This window comes from Salmo trutta, chromosome 4 (assembly GCF_901001165.1).
Source record: "Salmo trutta chromosome 4, fSalTru1.1, whole genome shotgun sequence".
Taxonomy (NCBI): domain Eukaryota; kingdom Metazoa; phylum Chordata; class Actinopteri; order Salmoniformes; family Salmonidae; genus Salmo; species Salmo trutta.
Genome location: NC_042960.1, coordinates 56,175,140 through 56,201,748, shown reverse-complemented (window position 1 = coordinate 56,201,748; position 26,609 = coordinate 56,175,140). Strand labels below are relative to the sequence as shown.

The 26,609-nt window shown below is 41.4% G+C and overlaps 1 protein-coding gene across 6 annotated transcripts; it reads right to left on the bottom strand.

Annotated features, from left to right (window-relative positions):
* Positions 1 to 563: 563 nt before the first annotated feature.
* LOC115192666 (zinc finger and SCAN domain-containing protein 21-like) lies at positions 564 to 22,688 on the bottom strand. 6 transcript variants are annotated; one of them, XR_003877973.1, is made up of 4 exons: positions 22,254 to 22,688; positions 19,894 to 20,028; positions 18,609 to 18,796; positions 564 to 2,317 (listed from the first exon to the last, which is right to left on the bottom strand). XR_003877973.1 is itself a non-coding variant. In XM_029751423.1 (2 exons), the coding sequence occupies exons 1-2, from the start codon at positions 22,435 to 22,437 to the stop codon at positions 1,371 to 1,373; spliced, it is 1,131 nt and encodes a 376-aa protein (XP_029607283.1). In that variant the 5' UTR covers positions 22,438 to 22,563; the 3' UTR covers positions 564 to 1,370. The 6 variants fall into 6 exon arrangements, 1 of the variants encoding a protein (XP_029607283.1); XR_003877972.1 differs by lacking the exon at positions 22,254 to 22,688 and adding an exon at positions 20,475 to 21,188; XR_003877974.1 differs by lacking the exons at positions 18,609 to 18,796; positions 22,254 to 22,688 and adding exons at positions 12,535 to 12,663; positions 20,475 to 21,188.
* Positions 22,689 to 26,609: the final 3,921 nt, after the last annotated feature.

Genomic DNA, 26,609 nt, shown 5'->3' with positions numbered 1-26,609 from the left:
AGGGAATGCCACAACCCATTGTTCCCCCACCCCTCAATACCTGCTGTTTATAGAGGCAGACATTAGAGAGGATTACCATAATTGTAGCTAGCAGCCTATTCTTAAAAACTAGATTAGGCGATTTAAGATTTCTCCCTTGCTCTCTTTTGTTCCACTCGCTTACAAACTGCCATGTTTATGCAGGGTTTGGAGTCCAGCTCTCAGGGTGAGGGAGGGAAAGGATTGTAGTAGTAACATGGACCCTTTGAGCCGGGAAGGCTGGTCTCCCCCCCCCACACAGACAGCCTAGACTATATATATATATATTGAGACAAGGGCAGTGAATAGTGCGTGGAATCCATCACAACCACTGGTTGGGTTATTATTCATTCTCAGATGGATAATCATCACAGTAATGTAGTCATGACATCAAATGTTGAACCCACCGATCAGTTCAATTGTCCAACATTTTAAATGTTTAATATTGCACTTTTATCTACCTCGTCAGAGGATTGTTTTGCATAGAAGCTTTCTAACATCACAAACTAGAAAACTGTCAAGAAAGAGAGAACACGTAAAGACACTTCAATGAACAAGGTTATCAACATTTATTATGTTGTGAATAAAACACACCATCCCTGGATGAATAAAAAATACATGTTTCACAAGGTTCATTTATATGAATGGGCCCACTTAAGCATTTCAATCATTGCATCTTAATTGTCTCTCCCATGTGAGTACTTTTTGGATTTGTGTCATTCCTGAAACATCAGTCATTAACACGGCAATTATATTGTTTCTCCCGTGAGTCCTTGTGTATCTTTTGATGGTCAATCGGATTGAAGCCTGTGCCACAATTAGGGCAGGAACAGTCTTATTTCTCCTCGGTGTGAATTCATTTGTTGATCAAGCTGTAACAATGTTTTGCCACAATCAGGGCAATGAAATGGCTTCTCTCCCCGCATACAGGGTTGGGGTTAATTCAACAAATTCAATTCCCTCTCCCTGTAAATTCCATTTAATTAAATTGCAGTCCAATTCCAATGTTAGGTAATTCCAAGAACTCAATTCCCAATTCAATATTATCCCCAATTCCACAAATTCCAATTCAAATTAAATTCACTCAGGCTGCTTTCTGGCTGATCATGTCACTGTTCAGACAGCTTAGCTATAGTTTTAATATATAAATACAAGTTGAAATGATTTAAAACAGGAAAATTCTAAGTGCATAAATTCCATACATTTTCATTCAATTCCAAAGATTAAATATTTTTACAATTCCAACTCAACAGTCTAATTCCAATTCCATAACTTTAAGATTGAATTCAAATTTCAACAATGTAAATTCTCCACTTCTTGAGTGAATTCAAGAATTGAATTGGAATTTCTAACTAAATTGGAATTGACCCAAACCCTGCACCTGTGTGAATCCGTATGTGTTTTTTCAGATTACTGCTGTTGCAGAATCCTTTGCCACAAAAATGACAATGATAAGGTTTCTCTCCTGTGTGAATCCTCATGTGTCTTTTTAGATTTCCATTCTGGTTGAATCCTTGGCCACAATGACGACAATTAAAAGGTTTCTCCCCTGTGTGAATCCGCATATGTATTTTTAGATGTCCACTCCGAATGAATGTTTTGCCACAATCATGGCAATTATATGGATTCTCTCCTGTGTGGCTCCTCATGTGTCTTTTCAGATCTTCATTCTGGTTGAAGCATGTACCACAAACAGGGCAGGAACAACAATAGGAAGTAGCATGACTTTGACTGGGTGATTTCAGGAGGGAGAATTGTGTCGATTTCTTACCCTTAGTATTGATACGGGACTTTTGTCCTTTTGCCATCTCTGATCTCTTTGATATGACTTGCTTAAAACCTGACAGAGGTCCTCCAGTCTCCATACCACTGACACTTTCAATGTTTTCACTCTGAGCTGCAAAACAGTCTGGATTTACTGCAGAGAAAGGCTGGGAGACACTGGTTGGTTCTGATTCTATGTAGTCCTCTCCATCAGGTTCTGTTGTGATCTGTTCAGTTGTAGGGTCTCTCTTGCCATTTCCTTCCTTTTGGGCTTGATAGAGATGTGTGGGATGAGTTGGGTCCTCATCACAGTCACTTTTCACACAGCCAGCAGTGAATATGGAGTCTTTAGTATCAGTCTCAAACCCATGAATATGCTCTTCCTCCTGAGTGGTTCTGAGTTCCTCCTCTTCCTCTTTAATCTGTATGGGCTCTGTGTCCTCCTGTCCCAGACTGGGGCTCCACTCCTGCTCACACTGCTGCTGCTCAGGGGGAACCCCCTCTTCAGATACAGAGAGAGTACGCTGCTGGAGGTCTGGAGGAAAGGAGAAAGGATGAAACAGAGAACTTAATGCTGACATTATTACATTTAGGCCTACCCGCTAACTTTAATATTACACTTACCAAAGTGTTTGGTCCTTTAAAAACCTGCTGTTTGTAAAATAGTGTGCTTTGAATTGGGAAATAAATCAATGTGACTCTGGATGACAACATGTTTGTTTACAACATTAGGGCTGTTTTCTTAAAGTTACATCCACTTCGTGTTTTGTTTACTTGCCACGATACTAACGAGTATCACTGAAAGCGAAGATTCTCTGGAACATATGAGTCTTCGGTTTCCCTCTACAATGCTCATAAGTTGCACAGGACTCCGTACAGAATGACTGGGGGAAATGAATTGGATGCAATCTTCTCCCTATGAAATGTTTGAACGGTTTGGGCTATTGGCAATTACGACCCCATCCCGGAAAGCGAAGACTCAGGAACATACAGGTAACTGCCAACATAAAGGAAACACCAACATAAAGAGTCTTAATAGAACAGCTTCAATGCACCTTGGCATAGATTATACAAGTGTCTAGAACTCTATTGGAGGGATGCGACATCATTCTTCCATGAGAAATTCCATCATTTCGTGTTTTGTTGGTGGTGGTGGAAAACGCAGTCTCGGACACAACTCCAGAATCTCCCATAAGTGTTCAATTGGGTTGAGATCTGGTGACTGAGACGGACATGGCATATGGTTTACATCGTTTTCATGCTCATCAAACCATTCAGTGACCACTCATGCTCTGTGGATGGGGGCATTGTCATCCTATGCAGGCATAGCCATAGTAGTCAAAATAATGGCCTGCCCAGCATTTTTATACAGGCATGATGGGATGTTAATTGCTTAATGAACTCAGGAACCACACCTGTGTGGAAGCAACTTTGTATCCCTCATTTACTCATGTGTTTCCATTATTTTGTCAGTTACCTGTACATGTGTCTTCTGTTTCCCTCTACAACACTCACAAGTTACACATGACTTAGAAGGGACTGTGACAAGACTGCACAGAATGACTGGGGAAAATAAATTGATCTTCTGTTCTTACATGCTGACCAGACCGCACGTGCGCCATCGCGAGCAAGTTGATTTTGTCCACCCAAACCAGACGTGATCAGGACACGCATATTGAAATATCAAAGCAAACTCTGAACCAATTATATTAATTTGGGTACAAGCATTAAACATTTATGGCAATTTAGCTAGCTAGCTTGCTAGCTCATTTGTCCTGGGATATAAACATTGGGTTGTTATTTTACCTGAAATGCACAAACGCTCCGACAATTTATCCACAGATAAAACGGTAAACCGAATTTGTTTCTAGTAATCTCTCCTCCTTCAGGCTTCTTCTTATTTGGACTTAATATGGCAGTTGGCAACCAAGTTTAAAGTGCATTACCACAACTGACTGGAGTGTGGACCTCAGTTCATCTCTCAATCACCCACGTGGTTATATGCTCCTAAAAAACAATGAGGAGATGGGAGAGGCAGGACTTGCAGTGCGTTGAGCGTCACAAATAGAACCAAGTTCAATTTTAGCGCCTGGCTACGCAGACGCTCGCTGACATGCGCGAGCAGTGTGGGTGCAATGATTGAATAACATGTAACTTTAATGAAATTATATGACTCTCCACATGGGATGATTTCACTGAACTACAAAAAAAAGGGAATATTGAATGATCCCCAATGATCCATCGCATCTCCCAAAACGTTTTCAACATAAAAATGATGTCTAGAAACTAAAGCTTTGGCTGTCTTCCTCTCAAGCTTCACGTCTTCTCCCTGGACTTCAATGTCCACCTCTTGACCATCAGACTCTGAGGCCTCATCTTCACTGTCACTTTCCAACCTTGTTGAGGATTGCTCGTTGTCAGGCTCAAAAAGCCTCATTTGCCCAGATGGCCACCAATTTTTCAACCTTTGTATTGGTCAGCCTGTTGCGTGCTTTGGTGAGAGTGTTCTCAAACAACCAGTTGCGCTCTGAGGCAGCTGATGTTGGTGGGATTTGGAGGATGATGGAGGCAACAGGGGAAACAGCCTCAGATCCAGAAAGTCCCATCCACCAGGTGGCTGATGAGATATGTTGGCACGACTGCCATATTGCATCTCCATCCCAAAGCCCTTGCTTGGAAGTGTACTTCACCAGATTGCCAAGAACCTTGCCCTCATCCAGGCGAAGGTGGCGAGACACGGTAGTGATGATGGTAGTGAGCCTCCCTGTGGCTCAGTTGGTAGAGCATGGTGTTTGCAATGGTGTTTGCAACGCCAGGGTTGTGGGTTCGATTCCCACGGGGGGCCAGTATGAGAAAAAAAAATGTATGAAATGAATTGAAATGTATGCATTCACTACTGTAAGTCGCTCTGGATAAGAGCATCTGCTAAATGACTAAAATGTTTTTAAAAATGACACCATAGGCCTTGTTGATCTCTGCACCAGACAGGATGCTCTTGCTAGCATACTTGGGGTCCAACATGTGTACTGCGGCCTGTATGGGCTTCAGGCAGAAGACTTCACGCTTTTTGATGTATTTCAGAACTGCAGTTTCCTCTGCTTGGAGCAACAGTGAAGGGCAGTACAGATTTCTGCTCTTACACCTGCAAGCAGAGTCTGAACATCAGACAGGATGGCATTGTCTCCCTCAATCCATGCAATGGCTACTGCTATAGGTTTCAGGAGTTTCCGGCTGCTTACCACTCTCTCCCAAAATGCATAATCCAGGAGGATCCTCATGATGGGGCTGTCTATATCAGCAGACTGTGATATGGCCATTTCTTGGAGAGACTCCTTACCCTCCAGGAGACTGTCAAACATGATGACAACACCCCCCAACAGGTGTTGCTGGGCAGCTTCAATGTGGTGATCTTATTCTTCTCACTTTTTATATATATTTTTTACCTTATTTAACTAGGCAAGTCAGTTAAGAACAAATTCTGATTTACAACAATGGCCTAGGAACAGTGGGTTAACTGCCTTGTTCAGGGGCAGAACGAAAGATTTTTACCTTGTCAGCTCAGGGATTCGATCTTGCAACCTTTCGGTTATTAGTCTAACACTCTAACCACTAGGCTACCTGCCACCCCCTCACTTTGCTTGGTGAGGTAGATTGCTGCTATAACTTGATGACCCTTCACATACCTAACCATTTCCTTGGCTCTCTTGTACAGTGTATCCATTGTTTTCAGTGCCATGATGTCCTTGAGGAGCAGATTCAATGCATGAGCAGCACAGCCAATGGGTGTGACGTGAGGGTAGGACTCCTCCACTTTACACCAAGCAGCCTTCATGTACACAGCATTGTCTGTCACCAGTGCAAATACCTTCTGTGGTCCAAGGTCATTGATGACTGCCTTCAGCTCATCTGAAATGTAGAGACCGGTCTGTTGTCCCTTGTGTCTGTGCTCTTGTAGAATACTGGTTGAGGCACGACCATTCGACCATCAGAGATGATTGCAATACAGTCTGCTCTCTCTATGATTTGCTTGACCTTCACTTGAACTCCTGTATCCAGCAAATGAGTAGATAAAGCATGTCTGGTTGGAGGGGTGTATGCTGGGCGAAGAACGTTCAGAAATCTCTTCCAATACACATTGCCTGTGAGCATCAGATGTGAACCAGTTGCATACACAGCTCGAGCAAGACATTCAACAGCATTTCTCTGACTACGTTCATCCATTGAGTCAAAAAATGGCTGATTCCAGGAGGACCATGAGCTGTTGCTATCGATAAGGTGTCTGATTCATCATTTTCACCTTGAATAAAGTAGAGGGACTTTTGTCAGAGGTTGCTTGTTGTGAGCGCTGAGGGAACTTTATGCACTTGACCAGATGATTCTGCATCTTTGTTGCATTCTTCACATATGATTTGGCACAATATTTGCAAATGTACACAGCTTTTCTTTCTACATTAGCTGCAGCGAAATGTCTCCACACATCAGATTGTGCCCGCGGCATTTTCCTGTAAAGATTAGGAAAAAAATGACCAAAAACAAACCCAAATACAATTTCATGTACAGATAAATAGTTAAGCTGGTAGATTAAACTCCTTTGTAAGATAAATGTTTTAAAATTAAACATGTATGGAATAGAGGTCGACCGATTAATCTCCATGACTGATTAATTAGGGCCGATTTCAAGTTTTCATAACAAAATCGGTAAATCTGCCTTTTAGGACCCGATTATGGCCGATTACATTGCAATCCACGAGGAGGCGGCGTGGCGGCTGACCACCTGTTACGCGAGTGCAGCATCAAAAGGACCTAGTGGCTGCAAGGAGCCAAGGTAAGTTGCTAGCTAGCATTAAACTTATCTTATAAAAAACAATTAATCTTCACATAACATGTCACGCGTGCTCCGTCTCTGGTCTCCAGGCTGCTCGTTATGCGCACACCTGTCACTATCGTTACGCACACCTGCATGTCATCAGACTCACATGGACTCCATCACCTCCCTGATTACCTTCCCTATATATGTCCCTCCCTTTGGTTCCTTCCCCAGGCATTATTGTTTCTGTTCCTGTGTCATGTCTGTGTTGTTCGTGTTTCTTATTTTTGTATTATGTTGTGTTTAGTCATTAAAACACTCACTCCCTGAACTTGCTTCCCAACTCAGCGCACTTCGTTACAAATTACTAGTTAACTACACATGGTTGATGATATTACTAGGTTAACTAGCTTGTCCTGCGTTGAATATAATCAATGCGGTGCCTGTTAATTTATCATCGAATCAAAGCCTACTTCAACTTCGCCAAACGTGTGATGATTTAACAAAAGCGCAGCGCATTCGCAAAAAAAGCACAATCGTTGCACAAATGTACCTAACCATAAACATCAATGCCTTTCTTAAAATCAATACACAGAAGTATATTTTTTTAAACCTGCATATTTAGTTCAAGTTAGCAGGCAATATTAACTAACACAGTGCTGTTTATGACTTCAAGCCTATCAACTCTCGAGATTAGGCTGGCAATACTAAAGTGCCTATTAGAATCCAATAGTCAAAGGTATATGAAATACAAATGGTAGAGAAATAGTTGGCGCGTCATATTTCTTATAATAACAACAACCTAAAACTTCTTAACTGGGAATATTGAAGACTCATGTTAAAAGGAACCACCAGCTTTCATATGTTCTCATGTTCTGAGCAAGGAATTTAAACGTTAGCTTTTTTACATGGCACTATTGCACTTTTACTTTCTTCTCACACACTGTGTTTTGCATTATTTAAACCAAATTGAACGTTTCATTATTTACTTGAGACTAAATTTATTTTTTAAATGTATTATATTAAGTTAAAATAAAATGGTTCATTGTTCATTCAGTATTGTTGAAATGATATATATATATATATATATATATATACACATATACACACACACAAGAATTGACCGATTAATCGGTATCTGCCTTTTTTGGTCCTACAATAAATCGGTATCGGCGTTGAAAAATCATAATCGATCGACCTCTAGTATGGAAACAGGTGAATTAACACTCCTCAGTTAGCAGGCTCAAGCAAGCTAAAACCCGCATGGTAGCAAATATTAACTAGCTGAAATGGTTAACAAGTTAGAAATGATTTAAACACACTTTGCTGTATGCTACTATTTACTAGTTAACAAAAAATTGTTAATGTCATAAAATATATTCATCTCACCCAGTATTGTAATCAAAACTTACCAGAAAGCATGTAGTCCTTGGCTTAGACAGTGTAGTAGTGCGGGCTCAATAGCATCTCATATGTGTGCAAGATCTTGAGAATCAGCTGTACATGTGATGGAAGAGTGCGCTGTACATGTGATAGAAGAGTGCACTGCACATGTGATGGAAGAATGCACTGTGCATGCAGAGGGTTGCAATTCCATTGAATCGATGATAGTTTAACCAAACTATGCCACAAGACCTAGAATTGCCTTATGTGTATCCCACAAAAAAAAGGTTCACTGTTATAAGCTAACCTTTTTTATGAATTTAAGCAAAATCTCCGGGCTTAATTTCCCATGGAAAATTTCCGGAAAGAATTTACCGGAAATTTACCGGAAAGTTTCTGACCCTTGGCAACCCTACTCACCCCTAATGTCAGAGTCACTCGTACTCCCCTGGCCATTCCTACAGGGGAAATTCATGGATGAATGGGTTTTTAGGATAAACGCCAAAAATAAGGTCTGAGGTTAAAGATCTCCTAAACCTGTGTTTACCACAGACCTTATTTTCTGTTTATCCAAAACCCAGCAGATCCGACACCTTGATTACAGCTGCATTACAGGGTTTGACAGGCCGTTTGCTTAAATTAAGACACAGCGGAGCTGGCGAGAGATATGGCTCAGAAAACATTCCTCAATCCAGGGATGAGAAATTGCATTGTACTTGGAATTGTTCCATTATCCCAACTGTTACAGTGAGATGATTGAACATAGCTGCCGGAAATAGCAGTCATTCAATCTTCTCGGTGTAACAGTTGGGATAACGGGGCATTTCAAAATAAAATAAAAATTCAACACTCACAGCCGACGAAGATATTAACATTTTATATTCATCCAATGTCTGGCATGTTTTTGGATGACGTGATAAAATCATCACTGCTCACGCTTCTCCCTGTACACACTGAGTGCTAGCGAGCATGTGTAAACCGGATGCAATCCAGATCTGTCCAAAATAATCCCAATGCGTTTCTATGGGTTTACTGTGGACCTAAGCTTGTCGCCTGCCTTCCAACCTTTGTTAGTGCAAAGACATGAGCATCTCCCCATTATATAAAGATCTCTGTATGGAGGTAAATCATTGACATAATGATTTGATTGTGTAGAATAGATTTGTAGGTGTAAACAAAATTTGCTGATGTAACATGAAATAATAATCTGTAGTTGTGATCGCATTCGCAAACTTATTATTTATTCTGTACACCTGCGCATGTCAATTTTGTGTGCTCAGACCTTTGGCAGTGCTTTAGCGCCCTATCTTGATAAAAATATTTGTAGATGTGCAAACAGCAATTACTAGCAGAGAGAGAGAGCTGGAGCTCTTGGAGGTGGGACCTGTTTCTTCTAACAAATCAGATGAGGTTTTCATAGACCAGTATACTGTACACTGGTTGGTTGGTGACAGCTCACACGGGCTGTGATCATCTGGCGCAACCACCTGTCAATCGCAATGTGCATTACAAGGTTACCACTGAGACTGATTGCGCAAAGTCCACCAAAGAAACCCAACTGTTAGCTGTCATGGCGGGTAAGTTTAAATGTCTTTCTTTTATGGCTAGGTAGCAAGCTTTTTTTCTTCTTTGTAATGTTTTTGGAAGCTATAAGCCATTGTTATTAAAAGTTTGTAACTAGGGTTGTAGTCTACCTACATTACCTATTACCTATTATAATTATAATATTACCTATTGTAATCAATTTCGATAGCTAGTGTCAAAGTTATTTTGCAAACAATTTTTAAGCTAGCTAGCTTGATTCTGTATAGAGCCATAGCTTGCTGTTCGGGAGTGGCCATAGCTAGCTGGCTAGCATCATTATAAAAAAATATATATTATTCACCTGCTAAGACCTAGCAACTGACATAAATCCCATGATTTACTGATCACCCAGTTAGATCTGGTGTTTTAGTAGAAGCACAACTGAAGGTAGAAAATCATTTATTTAGGGTTTGACATTGTCAGCCAATGTCAAAGCTATCTAAACCGTTTACAAATTGTCTGTCTCCAGGCTGAAATCCACTCCCGAACGGACCCCGTCAGCTCCACAATGCCCCGGGGGATGCGAAGGACATCCAGAACACTCTGGCAAAAGCATCAACACCATTGAAAACCCAGTCAGCTAGCCTCAGCCGTGGAGAACCTGAAGAATATCTTCTCAGGTATGTTCAGCTGCACCGTTGCATGCCACTTGATTGGGAATTATTGTTGGCTTGCATTGCATTTGATGTGGCACAATGTATTTGTGTGTGTATATATATATATATTTCTCCTCCCTTCCAGTGCAGTGCCTGAGATGGTGGCAAACACTCCGTTAATGACAAAGTATGCTGATCTGCTGGAGGTTCAGCACAAGCTGATGAACCTGGAGTGCTCATGGAATGACCTCATGTACGATCACCACCGCATGGGCAGCAAGAACCCGCACAACATGAACCTAATTTGAAACTACTTTGGCAAGGTGTAGGGCCTGTCGGACAACCAGGCCAAGCAACTCTGGATAGCACTGCAGCGCGCCATGTGCAAGGCTGGAGGCCAAAGTGAGCAGTGACTCTGATGCAGTGCTTCCCAAAACATTACAACACCTTGACAGGTTCTTCAAGCTCTACCATAAAACTGTGTCCATGAGGGTGCAGCGGATCTGACAGCCAACAAGATTGTGTCCCTCACCTGGGTCCTCAATTAATACATACAAAACTAAGTCTGTACTGCCCTCTCTGTGGCTAATGTAACATCAGTGAAATATCTGGGCACCAGTCCAATCATACAGTGCATTCGGAAAGTATGCAGACCCCTTGACTTTTTCCACATCTTGTTACGTTATAGCTTTATTCTAAAATTAATTCAATAATTTTTTCCCCCTCAATCTACACACAATAGCCCATAATGGCAAATGAAAAACAGGTTTTTAGATTTTTTTGCAAATGTACTCAAAATTAAAAACGAAAATATCACATTTCCATAAGTATTCAGACCCTTGACTCAGTACTTTGTTGAAGCACCTTTGACAGCGATTACAGCCTTGAGTCGTCTTGAGTATGAAACACCTGTATTTGGGGAGTTTCTCCCATTCTTCTCTGCAGATCCTCTCAAGCTCTGTCAGGTTGGTGTTGCTGCACAGCTATTTGCAGGTCTCTCCAGAGATGTTCGATCAGGTTCAAGTCCGGGCTCTGGCTGGGCCACTCAAGGACATTCAGAGACTTGTCCCGAAGCCACTCCTGCGTTGTCTTGGCTGTGTGCTTAGGATCGTTTTCCTGTTGGAAGGTGACCCTTCGCCCCAGTCTGAAGTCCTGAGCGCTCAGGAGCAGGTTTCATCAAGGATCTCTGTACTTTGCTCCTGCTCCATTCATCTTTCCCTCAATCCTGACTAGTCTCCCAGTCCCTGCCGCAGAAAAACATCCCCACAGCATGACGCTGCCACCACCATGCTTCACCGTAGGGATGGTTCCAGGATTAATCCATTTTAGAATAAGGTTGTAAGGTAATTATGTGGAAAGTCAAGGGGTCTGAGTATTTTCCAAATACAAAAGTATCTTGTTTGTTTAGCCTGCCTGCATTACATGGGAACCACCAATAAATTATAGCTATTCTCTCTGATTTTCTGTGAATGGGTGTGTGTTTCTGTATGTACTGTAACAGTGTTGCTTCCGTTCCTCTCCTTGCCCCAACCTGAGCACGAACCAGGGACCCTCTGAACACACTGACAACTGTCACCCACAAAGCATTGTTACCTATCGCTCCACAAAGCTGAGGCCCTTTTAAAGCTAGGGAAACTACTACTTCTAGGTTTCAGAGCGGGTAAAGTCACTGAATGCATGTGTCTGCACCCTGTATATTCAGGCATTGCTGTATGTCTAAATGTCCACAGTACATTACAGCACATACATGGTTCTCTCATTTATATATCTGATTGTGTTCCAGTGTGGAGCAGAGTAATTATAATAATAGTTATTAAAAGGTTAACAAGGTTTAGTTGTGCAGAAAGACAAGCTTACATTCTCTCACAGTCCAACATCAGAATGGCTGCACAAGGGCGGGCGGCAGGAAGATACAAAGCCATAGGCTTCTGTGTAAGTCGATCAAATAAAGCAATTTGGAGAGCCTGATGCAGAATTGAACACTCACTTGTAACTCATCTTCATTGATGCCATCTGTATACCATTTGTACCAATTGGCCAAAGATGATAGGTGTGCTGTCATAATATATATATATAAACTTAAGTGGTTCATTTAAAATCTTTGGGGAATATTGATATTGGTGAGTCCAACATCACAACACCAACCCGAGTTCTATGTAATTTCTCTGTTTCAAGCCATTTGTCTAAGGGTTTTAGTACCGTTATGTTTGACTAGTACACCTTCCTACCATCAGGGTGCAGGACAGTCTTTGCCAGTGAGAACCATTAGGGGCCTAGCTTTGTGCCTGCCTCCAGTAGGCTACCGAGTGAGAAAGGCTGCATTCTGTTCTACTAGCCCCTCTGCACCCCCAACTCCCCTGAAGTACTAGCACCATATCCTACCCTTATTTAGTAGTGGTCTTCAGTGATGTGCACGGCTGCAAGTTTGTTCCTCCATGCCTGGAAAAGGTCCAGAAGATCCAACGTAGACCTGGTTTGCGTCCCAGTATTGTGTTAATTGTTTTCACAGCCCTGTAAGTAATGAGACTTTAAGACTGTGACCACTCAATTAGGATTAACATTACTATTCATGTGTGAGCTACTATGTCATCTATCTGGAGTTAGGGTGACCACAAGTCCCTGATTGTGCGGACAGTCCCACATTTTGTCTCTTTGTCCTAAACAATCATGACCCGCATTTTATCAACAAACTCAAACACCACCAATTTAACTTTTTTTGTTGATTTGTCCTGTATTTCAGTCAGACATTCCAACCGGTCTCTTGCATGCACGTCGCACTGATGAAAAGATATACAGTCCCAGTCAAAAGTTTGGACACAACTACTCATTCAAGGGTTTCTCTTGATTTTTACTATTTTCTAAATTGTACAAAAATAGTGAAGACATCAAAACGATAAAATAACACATATGGAATCATGTAGTAACCAAAAAAGGGTTAAACAAATCAAAATACATTTTATATTTCAGATTACTCAAAGTAGCCACCCTTTGCTTTGATGACAGCTTTACACACTCTTGGCATTCTCTCAACCAGCTTCATGAGGTAGTCACCTGGAATGTATTTCAATTAAAAGGTGTGCCTTGGTAAAAGTTAATTTGTGGAATTTCTTTCCTTCTTAATGCGTTTGAGCAAATCAGTTGTGTTGTGACAAGGTAGGGGTGGTATAGAGAAGATAGCCCTATTTGGTAAAAGAGCATGTCCATATTATGGCAAGGACACCTCAAATAAGCAAAGAGAAATGACAGTCCTTCATTACTTTAAGACATGAAGGTTATTGAACCCGGAAAATTTCAAAGAACTTTTAAAGTTTCTTCAAGTGCAGTCGCAAAAACCATCAATCGCTATGACGAAGCTGGCTCTCATGAGGACTGCCACAGGAAAGGAAGACCCAGACTTACCTCTGCTGCAGAGGATAAGTTCATTAGAGTTACCAGCCTCAGAAATTGCAGCCCAAATAAATGCTTCACATAGTTCAAGTAACAGACACATCGCAACATCAACCGTTCAGAGGAGACTGCGTGAATCAGGCCTTCATGGTCGAATTGCTGCAAAGAAACCACTACTAAATGACACCAATAACAAGAGACTTGCTTGGGCCAAGAAACACCAGCAATGGACATTAGACCACTGGAAATTTGAGATTTTTGGTTTCAACCGCCGTGTATTTGTGAATTGCAGAGTCGGTTTATGGATGATCTCTGCATGTCTGGTTCCCACCATGAAACATGGAGGAGGTGGTGTGATGGTGCTTTTCTGGTGACACTTTCTGTGATTTATTTAGAATTCAAGGCACACTTAACCAGCATGACTACCACAGCCTTCTGCAGCAATACGCCATCCCATCTGGTTTGCGCTTAGTGAGACTATGATTTGTTTTTCAACAGGACAATGACCCAACACACATCCAGGCTGTGTAAAGGCTATTTGACCAACGAGAGTGGAGTGCTACATCAGATGCACTGGCCTCCACGATCACCTGACCTAAACCCCATTGAGATGGTTTGGGATGAGTTGGACCGCAGAGTGAAGGAAAAGCAGCCAACAAGTGCCCAGCATATGTGGGAACTTCTTCAAGACTGTTGGAAAAGCATTCCAGGTGAAGCTGGTTGAGAGAATCCCAAGTGGGTGCAAAGCTGTCATCAAGACAAAGGGTGGCTACTTTGAAGAATATAAAATATATTTTGATTTGTTTAACCCTTTTTTGGTTACTACATGATTCCATATCTGTTATTTCTTTGTTTTGATGTCTTCACTATTATTCTATAATGTAGGATGAGGTAGGGTAAGCTTAGCGGTGATGTTAAACACTTCTCCAATCGTTGAGATCTGATATTCTGCGCAGCGCAAGAAGATACGTAGGCAGGCAATGTCATAGACCTATCATCAACTAATATTTCTCAATTCCTTCCGGGCTACATTTCTGCTAACGTAAGAGGACAGTTAGGCCTCCTAACTACTTACAAAAAAATATGCTTCTGATGTAGAGCTACAAAAGTAAGTAAATAGCCATATTAGACTGAAAGATATAAAGTTTATTACACCTGGGCAGCAGGTAGCCTAGTGGTTAGAGCGTTGGACTAGTAACCGAACGGTTGCAAGATCAAATCCCTGAGCTGACAAGGTAAAAATCTGTCATTCTGCCCCTGAACAAGGCAGTTAACCCACTGTTCCTAGGCCATCATTGAAAATAAGAGTTTGTTCTTCACTGACTTGTCTAGTTAAATAAAGTTGAAATAAAAAAAATAAAAACCTGTGATGCTCATTCAACATATTTGCTGCTACTTCACTCAATCCCATTTTTAAAGTCTGCCATCCTGTTTTACATTCCCTGGGACCAATCAGAAATGTTTCCCTGGCCAAAATATTCCCAGATCTTCATAAAACAGCCACACATGGTCTCTCAGTTCTGCATCACCAAATTTTGCGCAAGGCAAGAGTTGGCTACGCTTCGATTGCTCGTTGGGTGCAGGGGACGCCAGGGGTGTAGTGAGGCCAGAGGACACCTTAGTGGCGCTCCGCCACTTCTCACAATGGTGCTTGTTTAGTAAATGTAGATAAAAGCTGAATCAATGTCTAGGACGATTACATAATGATTAATTAGTATTCTACATAACAGAATCAAATACACCTGCTCTTTCCATGACAGACTGACCAGGTGAAAGCTCTGATCCCTTATTGATGTCGCTTGTTAAATCAGGGGTTCCCAAACTTTTTTGTCCCGCAACTCCATTTTGATATCTGAAAATTCCCACGACCCCAACCATGTGGGAAAAAAATTAAATAAATATATAAAATTAACAGCCAATGATAACTTTTTTTTATTGGAGCTATGGCAGTCAATTGCAAAACAGTCTAACAGCATTTCTGATTGTATTCTCAACTCACCATCATATACTTTTAATGTGAGGCTTTGACAGCCAATGGCAAATTAGTCTGATATCTCACCACCACCAATGAGATGGGTGTGCTTGAAGCATGTTGCATCGGAGCTTCTCAAAAGTCAGGGGGCGTTGGTTGACAGTCTGCACCTTACCTCTCCTGTCACATCCAACATGGATTGATATTTGTTTTTAATGCAGACAAGAGTACTGAATCAGTGTACCATGAGTTTTAATGCTCGGAGGGAGACGGCACAGTATTTTGAGTCAGGAACCAAAACTCCTCCATGGTGACACGTGAATGAGTTGTCTGCAGCAGTCGGTCACATCACAGCTCGATCAGCTGTTCAATTTCACTTACCGGCATGTCAACCGAGCCAGGATCACAGTTAAACGGATTTCGCTGATTCGGTCACTCATCTGTAGAATTGTTTTGTATTTCCTCTGAGTGCAGAGGCCTGCTCACCGTGCCGTGATAGAGGGAGCACCATCTCTGCAAAAGCCCACCATTCAATCGATTTTTCATCAATATAGCCACGTAGCACACTGAACATCCCCTGTGCCATTTCATGCTCGGGAATAGCATCACCCGACATGTAGCGAACAAAAGTCAATGCATGGGCATCTCGGCCCTCACAGCTAACGTCCATTTGGAGAGCATAAGGTGGGGAGTTGAGTCGTTCAGTCAGTTTCCTCTTGATTGCTAGCTATAGCATCAATTCTTAGTTTCACACTGTTATCTGACAGAGATATTGATGTGAGTTTCTGTGCCTCTGCCTCTCCACACATTGTTTTCACCATATCAATTGCGGCCGGTAAAATCAAAGTCTCTGCAATAGTGAGTGGTTTCATAGCATAGCGGGCTTAGCTATTCACCGTGGGAGTGATTCAAGAGCAACAGTCAAGAGCGGCCTTTCCCCACGATCGACGGGCGCTCTCTGGTTGAAATGTACGTTTTAGATTTGAATCATTTTCATTTAGAATAAGGTTAACCACATGACAATGGTTTTGAGCGACAAAGCCAATATTATTATGTTGGTGTTTTTTTAAATCAGGATTTTGGAAATTCTCCCACGATACCATTTTCATTCAGGTCCCTAGTTTGGGAACCGCTGTGTTAAATCCACTTCAATCAGTGTAGAAGGGAAGGAGACAGCTTAAAAATCCATTCTTTAACCTTTGTGACAATTGAGACAAGGATTATTTGTGTGGCAATCAGAGTGTAAATGGGAAGACAAAAAATGTAAGTGCATTTTGAATGGGGAATGGTAGTAGACGCCAGGCGCAACGGTTTGTGTCAACAACTGCATGTGACATGACTAACCAAAATTACAGGGCCATAGATGAATCACAGAGAGGGCAGTACAGACTTAGTTTTGTACGTATTATTTGAGGACCCAGGTGAGGAGGGACACAATCCTGTTGGCCGTCAGATCCTCTGCACCCTCATGGACACAGTGTTATGGTAGAGCTTGAAGAACCTGTCAAGGTGTTGAGAAGCACTGCACCAGCATCACTGCTCACTGTGGCCTCCAGCCTTGCCCATGGCACGCTGCAGCACTATGCAGTTGCTTGGCCAGGTCCTACGACAAGCCTTGCACCTTGCCAAAGCACACTAAACCAAAATATAAACGAAACATGTTAAATTTGGGTCCCATGTTTCATAAGCTAAAATAAAAGACCCCAGAAATGTTCCATATGCACAAAAAGCTTATTTCTCTCAAATTTTGAGCACAAATTTGTTTACATCCCTGTTAGTGAGCATTTCTCTTTTGCCAAGATAATCCATCCACCTAACAGGAGTGGCATATCAATAAATTGATTAACCAGCATAATCATTACACAGGTGCACCTTGTGCTGGGGACAATAAAAGGCCACAAAAATGTACAGTTATGTCACACAAAACAATGCCACAGATGTCTCAAGTTGAGGGAGAGTGCAATTGGCATGCTGACTGCAGGAATGTCCACCAGAGCTGTTGCCAGAGAATTTAATGTTAATTTCTCTACCCTAAGCCTCCACCAACGTTTTGTCAGTACGTCCAACCGGCCTCACAACCGCGGACCACGGTTATGGCGTTTTGTGGGCGAGCGGTTTGCTGATGGCAATGTTGTGAACAGAGTGCCCCATGGTGGCAATGGGGTTATGATATAAGCAGGCATAAACTATGGACGACGAATACAATTATATTTTATTGATGGCAATTTGAATGCACAGAGATACCGTGATGAGATCCTGAGACCCATTCTCGTGCCATTCATCTGCCTTCATCACCTCACGGTTCAGCATGATAATGCACGGCCCCATGTCGCAAGGACTATACATCATTCCTGGAAGCTGAAAATGTCCCATTTCTTCCATGGCCTGCACACTCACCAGACATGTCACATTGAGCATGTTTAGGATGCTCCGGATTGACATGTACGACAGCGTGTTCCAGTTCCCACCAATATCCATCAACTTCGCACAGCCATTGAAGAGGAGTGGAACAACATTCCACAGGCCACAATCAGCCTGATCAACTATATCCAAAGGAGGTGTGCTGCGTTGCATGAGGCAATTGGTGGTCACACCAGATACTGACTGGTTTTCTGATCCACGCCCCTACCTTTTTTTAAGGTATCTGTGACCAAAAGATGCATATCTGTATTCCCAGTCATGTGAAATCCCATAGATTAGGGACTAATGAATATCTTTCAATTGACTGATTTCCTTATATGAACTGTAACTCAGTAAAATCTTTAAAATTGTTTCATGTTGAGTTTCTATTTTGCTTCAGTATATTTTCGAATGAGGTTCATTTTGTGCGTGTTCTTGCTGCCCATGCCGTACTGATCGTACATGAGATCATTCCATGAGCACTCCAGGTTCATCAGATTGTAGTGGTTCTCCAGCAGTTCTGCTTGCTTTATCATTAACGGAGTGTCTGCCACCATCTCAGGCACCACACAGGAAGGGATGAGAAATATGAATATATACAAATACATTGTAACTGTACAGTGTCACATCAAATGCAATGCGAGCCAACAATAATAATTCCCAATCAAGTGGCATGTAATTGTGAAGCTTAACATACCTGAGAAGATATTCTTCAGGTTCTCCACGGCTGAGCCAACGGACCGTGTTGCATCCCAGCATATTTCATATCGTCAATGGTGTTGATGCATTTGCCAAAGAGTTCTGGGTGTCCTTCATGTCCCCCAGGGCATTGTGGAGTTGACGGAGGCCTGAACAGACCCAGTCTAACTGGGAGTGGATTGCAGCCTGGAGAATGGGGACAGACCTTTGTAAATGGTTTAGATACAGTTTTACATTAATCAAAGGGCAGTAGCTAAAGATTTACAGAGCGCAGCCATTGTCAAAGCAACCTCTTAAGGATCAGACCCTTTAAAAAAAAAAAGAAAATCACCAAAAATGACATACCCAAATCTAACTGCCTGTAGCTCAGGTAAGGATATGCATATTCTTGATACCATTTGAAAGGTAACACTTTAAAGTTTATGGAAATGTTAAATGAATGTAGGAGAATATAAAACATTAGATCTGGTAAAAGAAAATACAAAGAAAAAACGTTTTTTTGTACCATGATCTTTGAAATGCAAGAGAAAGGTCACATTCAGCCAGGAAGCTGGATGTAATTTAGATGGTGCCCACAAGAGGGCAACAGTGTATGTGCAAAGTTTCAGACTGATAACTTCAAGAATGAGCAAGCTAAATGTATTTTTTTATTTATTTTACCTAGGCAAGTCAGTTAAGAACAAATTCTTATTTTCAAATGACGGCCTAGGAACAGTGGGTACTGATAACTTGTTCAGGGCAGATTTTTACCTTGTCAGCTCAGGGATTCGATCTTGCAACCTTTCAGTTACAAGTCTAACACTCTAACCACTAGGCTACCTGCAGCCCCATGACACTTAGTATGATGTCACCCAGGTGTCCTTCACGATTTGCCCAAATGTACCCAAGTGGCCAAATTGGTAAATCGATACATTTTTAAGAACATAACTATATAAAACATACAAAAATGCTATGCTAATAAAAAATACAAGTTTACACACTCCCAGGAATGTCATACATTATGGATCATTAGCTTCCCTACATAAAATGTACTAACAGGAGACGCGACAAGAACGCTGATCCAATGTCTCCAAACACAGAAGTGAAATATTTAAGATAAGGGCCAAGTTAGCAGCCAACACTGATCTAATGTCATAAGTGAACACACCACAAACCACACAAAGTAAAAGAATAAAGAAAAGTTCTAAAATAGTACACACTATTTACAGTTACAGAATTTAGAACACCCTCTACATGAGATTGTGCTGCTGGTCCCAAGTCCCTTTCTGCTGTAAAGCACTTACCATCCTCTACTTGTAGGCTGGCTGGGTATCCACACCTCTAGATGGCTGGGTGTGGGTTTGTTGTGGAGCCAGAGAGAGCAGCAGTCAGACTAAGTGGGGGATGGAGGACTTGATTGTGGTCTCTTTGAAGTCAGTCTTTACCACCAAAAAAAATATTTAAAAAAAATCAGTAAGAACTCAAGTTTATTACTTATTTTATTGAACCTTTATTTTAGCAATACATCAAATAAACAAGAACACATCTATAAACATTTTTTATATAGAGTGGGGAACACTGTGGTGAAGTGTGTGAACCAATTATTTTTAAATGAACCTTTATTTAACTAGGCAAGTCAGGACAAATTCTTATTTACAATGACGCCTATCCCGGCCAAACCCGGACGACGCTGGGCCAATTGTGCGCCGCCCTATGGGACTCCCAATCACGGCCGGATGTGATGCAGCCTGGATTCGAACCAGGTACTGCAGTGTGTTAGACCACTGCGCCAGTCGGGAGCCCAAATGTGTATTGTATGTTGACTTTGACATGTTGTGGCTTTCGGATTTACAATATCAATATAAAAGACTCGTATTTCACTTACCAGTCTAAGGTAATGTTAGCGTCCTCTCCTTTAGCTGTTGTCTATGATAGTTTCCCGGTAGATTTCTGCTAGAATATCGTCCAAAATCTGTATACCTGGACTTTCATTTAGCTTTTCCAGTATTAGTAGCCATATTGTAAGTTCAACATTTGCAAAACACTTCGTTTTCATAACTCATAGATATGCGTAACCCACTTCAACATATTCTTGCATAAATGTCCAAACAGAACTAGCCTCCTGGCGCATTAGTTAGCTGAAAGATCGTGCGACGGACGAAGGGATTCCACATATTCTCGTAAAGCACAGCTCATTGGCTATCTAGCTAGCTTGGTTTCAAAACAATAGGTGGTCATTTGACAAAGATACAGTCAATCAAGTGAACACAGCCCGTGTCATCGGCGCACACGGATGCCTTCCTAGCTAAAATTGGTTTCCCAGTGGATTGACTGAATGCAGACTGATCTAGCAAAGGTTGGTTACTTTTTCGCGTGTGAGGAATACATACGAATGGAATTTGACTGGTTGAAACAACGTTTAGCATTACATTTTCACAGATTTCTTTCTTTGCAAGTTGAACAAGTGGAAATTCAAAATTGATCGTGCATACTATATGGACCGTTTTAGGGTATGAAAAATGATTTTATCTAACAAAACGACACTACATGTTCTCTCTGGGACCCTTAGGATGACAAATCAGAGCAAGATTTCAGAATGTAAGTAAATATTTTTCCTTCATATGTGAATGTATCAAACCTGTCACGGTGAAAAGTGTTTTGTTGTTCTGCACTCTCCTCAAACAATAGCATGGCATTTTTTCGCTGTAATAGCTACTGTAAATTGGACAATGCAGTTAGGAATTGCAATTCCTCAAGAACTTAAGCTTCCTGCCCATATAACTCACATATGTACAGACAATTTTTTTTCCTCGCTAAAAACTACGTTGTTGACAGATTATGCTTATTGAGTAACAACTGTCCCGTAGACTGGACATCGATCCCTACATATTTAACAAATTATTTTCTACCTTCAGTCTGACTTCTACTAAAACTCCAGATCTAACTGGGTGATCAATAAATCATGGGATTTATGTCAGTTGCTAGTTTGATTTCAGAAGCTACCATCAGACTACAACGTAAGAGTTAAACTCTTTAACAACAATGACTTGGACAATTGCTTTCAAACACGTATTACAAAGTAGAAAATAGCTTGTTACCTATCCATAAAAGAAATACATTTAAACTTACCGGCCATGACAACTAACTGCTGTGCTTCTTTGGTGGACATTGTACAAGCAGTCTCAGTGGTAACCTAGTAATGCACGTCGTGATTGACAGGTGGTTGCGCCAGACAACACAGCCCGTGTGAGCTGTCACCAACCAACCAGTGTAGAGTATGCTGGTCTATCAAAAACCTCATCTGATTGGTTAGAAGAAACAGGTCTCTCTCTCTCTCTGCCAAAATTCTGAGCGTGCAGGTGTACAGATGCAATTATTGCTTGCAAATATTAAGTTATACGTTTGCGAATCATTGGTTGCAAATGCCATTACAACCACATTTCCCCCCCATGTTCACAACTCATCAGTTACACGTTTGAGAACGTGTTTACAACTACTGTACAGACTATTACTTAATGTTGACAACTCATCAGTTACACTTTCAAATTGTGTTTACAACTATAAATCTATTCTACACACTCATGATTATGTCAATGATTTACCTCCATATCTATGTCGCTATTGCGCCCCTTAATTAGAAAGACGTATTGAGTAGCTAACAAACCTGCTCTGTGTAGCTTTAACGTTATATCAGGCTCAGGTTGAAGAACAATGTCGAGCAGCCTCTGTAGACGGACAACTTCCTCCTGATACTCTGCTACCGTTTTTTCAACGACACCGAATATCTCGTCGGCAGCAGCTGTTAATCTCTCGTTGAGAAAAACCCTCAACAACTGTATTTTAAACATTTTTAGATAATGCAAGTGGAGTATATACTAGATAGCAAGCTGTGTTGTTTTCATCACGTGGCACGGCATGAAAGACAAAAGCATCCGGTTGGTTATCAGCGTCTCGTCAGCAACACTTGAAAAGTACTTCTGGGTCACGGAATTTCTCAAAATAAAAGTCTCCCACGTAATAGTAGAAACGTGTCAATAACCTGTGATTATGAATGATATATGAAAAATAATTGTCTAAACATTAACAATGATTCATATTTGTTCATATTTAAGTCACATGAGCATTAAAATTGGGTTTTAAAACATGTTCCAAAGTCAAATCACTGTACATGGAATGCATATTAGCTTATAGAGCAACTATTCTGGGTTCCACAGTTCCACAGTAAAAAATATTGTAGGTAATACTCAGTAGGGTCTGTAGAATATAAACTCAGCAAAAAAAAGAAACGTCCCTTTTTCAGGACCCTGTCTTTCAAAGATAATTTGTAAAAATCCAAATAACTTCACTGATCTTCATTGTAAAGGGTTTAAACACTGTTTCCCATGCTTGTTCAATGAACCATAAACAATTAATGAACATGCACCTGTGGAACGGTCATTAAGACACTAACAGCTTACAGACGGTAGGCAAATAAGGTCACAGTTATGACAACTTAGGACACTAAAGAGGCCTTTCTACTGACTCTGAAAAACACCAAAAGAAAGATGCCCAGGGTCCCTGCTCATCTGCGTGAACATGCCTTAGGCATGCTGCAAGGAGGCATGAGGACTGCAGATGTGGCCAGGGCAATAAATTGCAATGTCCGTACTGTGAGACACCTAAGACAGCGCTACAGGGAGACAGGATGGACAGCTGATCATCCTCGCAGTGGCGGATCACATGTAACAACACCTGCACAGGATCAGTACATCCGAACATCACACCTGCGGGACAAGTACAGGATGGCAACAACAACTGCCCGAGTTACACCAGGAACGCACAATCCCTTCATCAGTGCTCAGACTGTCCGCAATAGGCTGAGAGAGTCTAGACTGAGGGCTTGTAGGCCTGTTGTAAGGCAGGTCCTCACCAGACATCACCGGCAACAACGTCGCCTATGGGCACCAACCCACCGTCGCTGGACCAGACAGGACTGGCAAAAAGTGCTCTTCACTGACGAGTCGCGGTTTTGTCTCACCAGGGGTGATGGTCGGATTCGCGTTTATCGTCGAAGGAATGAGCGTTACACCCAGGCCTGTACTCTGGAGCAGGATTGATTTGGAGGTGGAGGGTCTGTCATGGTCTGGGGCAGTGTGTCACAGCATCATCGGACTGAGCTTGTTGTCATTGCAGGCAATCTCAACGCTGTTCGTTACAGGGAAGACATCCTCCTCCCTCATGTGGTACCCTTCCTGCAGGCTCATCCTGACATGACCCTCCAGCATGACAACAGCACCAGCCATACTGCTTGTTCTGTGGGTGATTTCCTGCAAGACAGGAATGTCAGAGTTCTGCCATGGCTAGCGAAGAGCCCGGATCTCAATCCCGTTGAGCACGTCTGGGACCTGTTGGATCGGAGGGTGAGGGCCATTCTCCCCAGAAATGTCCGGGAACTTGCAGGTCCCTTGGTGGAAGAGTGGGGTAACATCTCACAGCAAGAACTGGCAAATCTGGTGCAGTCCATGAGGAGGAGATGCACTGCAGTACTTAATGCAGCTGGTGGCCACACCAGATACTGACTGTTACTTTTGATTTTAACCCCCCCTTAGTTCAGGGACACATTATTCAATTTCTGTTAGTCACATGTCTGTGGAACTTGTTCAGTTTATGTCTCAGTTGTTGAATCTTGTTATGTTCATACAAATATTTACACATGTTAAGTTTGCTGAAAATAAACACATTTGACAGTGAGAGGACGTTTATTTTTTTGCTGAGTTTATATATGGTGTCATTTCATGGGGCTCTGAATAATACGGAGTGTTGCTGGCCTTTTACTCCACCCATTCCATCAGCGCCAATGCGAATCACTGTATATGGAATACATATTGGCTTATAGAGCAAAAACTATTCTGGGTGCCGCAGTAAAAGTATTGTAGGGAATACTCATTAGGGTCTGTGCTTCAGAAAGTATTCATACTCCTTTACTTATTCCACATTTTGTTGTGTTACAGCCTGAATTCAAAATGGATTACATGTATTTATTTTTCTCACCCACCTACACACCCCATTATGACAAAGTGAAGAAATGTTTTCAGAAATGTTTGAAAACGTATTGTAAATGAAATACAGAAATATCACATTTACATAAGTATTCACACCCCTGAGTCAATACATGTTAGAATCACCTTTGGCAGCGATTACAGCTATCTTTCTGGGTAAGTCTCTAAGGGCTTTTCACACCTGCATTGTACAATATTTGCACATTATTCTTTTTTAAATTAGTCAAGCTCTGTCAAGTTTGTTCTTATCATTGCTAGACAGACATTTTAAAGTCTTGCCATAGATTTTCAAGACGATTTAGGTCAAAACTTTAACTAGGCCTCTCAGGAACATTCGATGTCATCTTGGTAAACAACTCTAGTGTATATTTGGCCTTGTGTTTTAGGTTGTTGTCCTGCTGAAAGGTGAATTTGTCTTCCAGTGTCTGTTGGAAAGCAGACTGAGTGAAAAAAAGAAAGGGCAGGCCAGGGCTCATGATTGAGATATCCATTGCAGTGTGTATAATATTAGTGTAGCCTAGTTTTATTTACACCATCCCAGCAGTGAAAAAACTCATGATTGAGATATCCATTGCAGTGTGTATAATATTAGTGTAGCCTAGTTTTATTTACACCATCCCAGCAGTGAAAAAACTCGTAAAGGAAGTATATTTTTTGGGGAGTAAGAACGTTACAGACGCACAAATATCATACCCCCAAGACACGCTAACCTCTCACCATAACAATAACATGGGAGGTTAGCATTTTGGGGAGGATATGATATTTGTGCACCTCTCACTCACCATTATTCATGATTCATTCAGGACTATCTGTAAGTGTTTAGAAACATATTGTATTCTTATTTACAATAAAAGTGAGTCCAAAATCACAAAATACATGATTTACCATTTATGTCTATTGGTCACAAAATAATCTGAAACACAACCAAAACAAACAGCAAATGTATCCAACAAGTTTGTAGATTCACAAGCTTGATGTAATCATTGCATACTAGGAATATGGGACCAAATACTAAACTTTTGACTACTTTAATACACATAAGTGAATTTGTCCAAATACTTTTGGTCTGCTAAAATGGAGGTTCTATGTACTGCTGTAATTTCCAAATGGTTCACCTGATATGGAAAATACCCTCAAATTAAATCTGACAGTCTGCACTTTAACATCATAGTCATTGTACCATTTCAAAGTGCTGGAGTACACAGCCAAAACAACAACAAATGTGTCACTGTCCCAATACTTTTGGAGCTCACTGTAGATTCTACAGACCCTAGTACAGGGTCCCCCCAACCATCCCTGGGGCGGCATAGACTCTAGTAGACTAGTGGTTAGAGCGTTGGACTAATAACCAAAAGGTTGCAAGATTGAATCCCTGAGCTGACAAGGTAAAACATCTGTTGTTCTGCCGCTGAACGAGGCAGTTAACCCACTTCCTAGGCTGTCATTGAAGATAAGAATTTGTTCTTAACTGACTTGTCTAGTTAAATAAATTTCAAAACATTGTCCTGTGGCTGAATGTAGTTAATGATCCCTGTCCTAGTGAGTAATCCTAACCACACTGTATTGCATTGAGACCAATGGAGTGGGTGGAGTAGAAAGTGTTTCCTGGGCATATAGACATCAGTCCCACATGAAATAATACCATATATAGATTCTACAGATCTTACTAAGCACTTCCCAGCCCATTTTTACATCGGCACAAATAATAGTTTTCCTGTATAGTTCTATATTTGTACCGTATAGTGACCAGGCACCCCATTTTAATCTGTTTGACCACAGCAAAAGGCCCCATGAAATGACACCATATAGATTCTGAGTATTCCCAATTCCCAATCCCACTTTTACATCAGCACATAGAATGTTTTTTTCTCTGTAAGACAATATGTAATGTATAGGCCTACAGTGTATTGCATTGGGACCAATGAAATGGGTGGAGTAGAAAGGGCTGCTGGCTATTTAGACCACGGTTATCCAGGAAATAC

What these genes read in the sequence shown, in the direction of transcription:
- LOC115192666 (XM_029751423.1), bottom strand. Translation starts at nt 22,437, where the DNA reads ATGTTTAAAATACAGTTGTTGAGGGTTTTTCTCAACGAGAGATTAACA. An exon ending in GTTAAAGCTACACAGAGCAG is followed by an intron (nt 2,318 to 22,253) that starts GTTTGTTAGCTA and finishes CCTTTCCTCCAG; the next exon opens with ACCTCCAGCAGCGTACTCTC.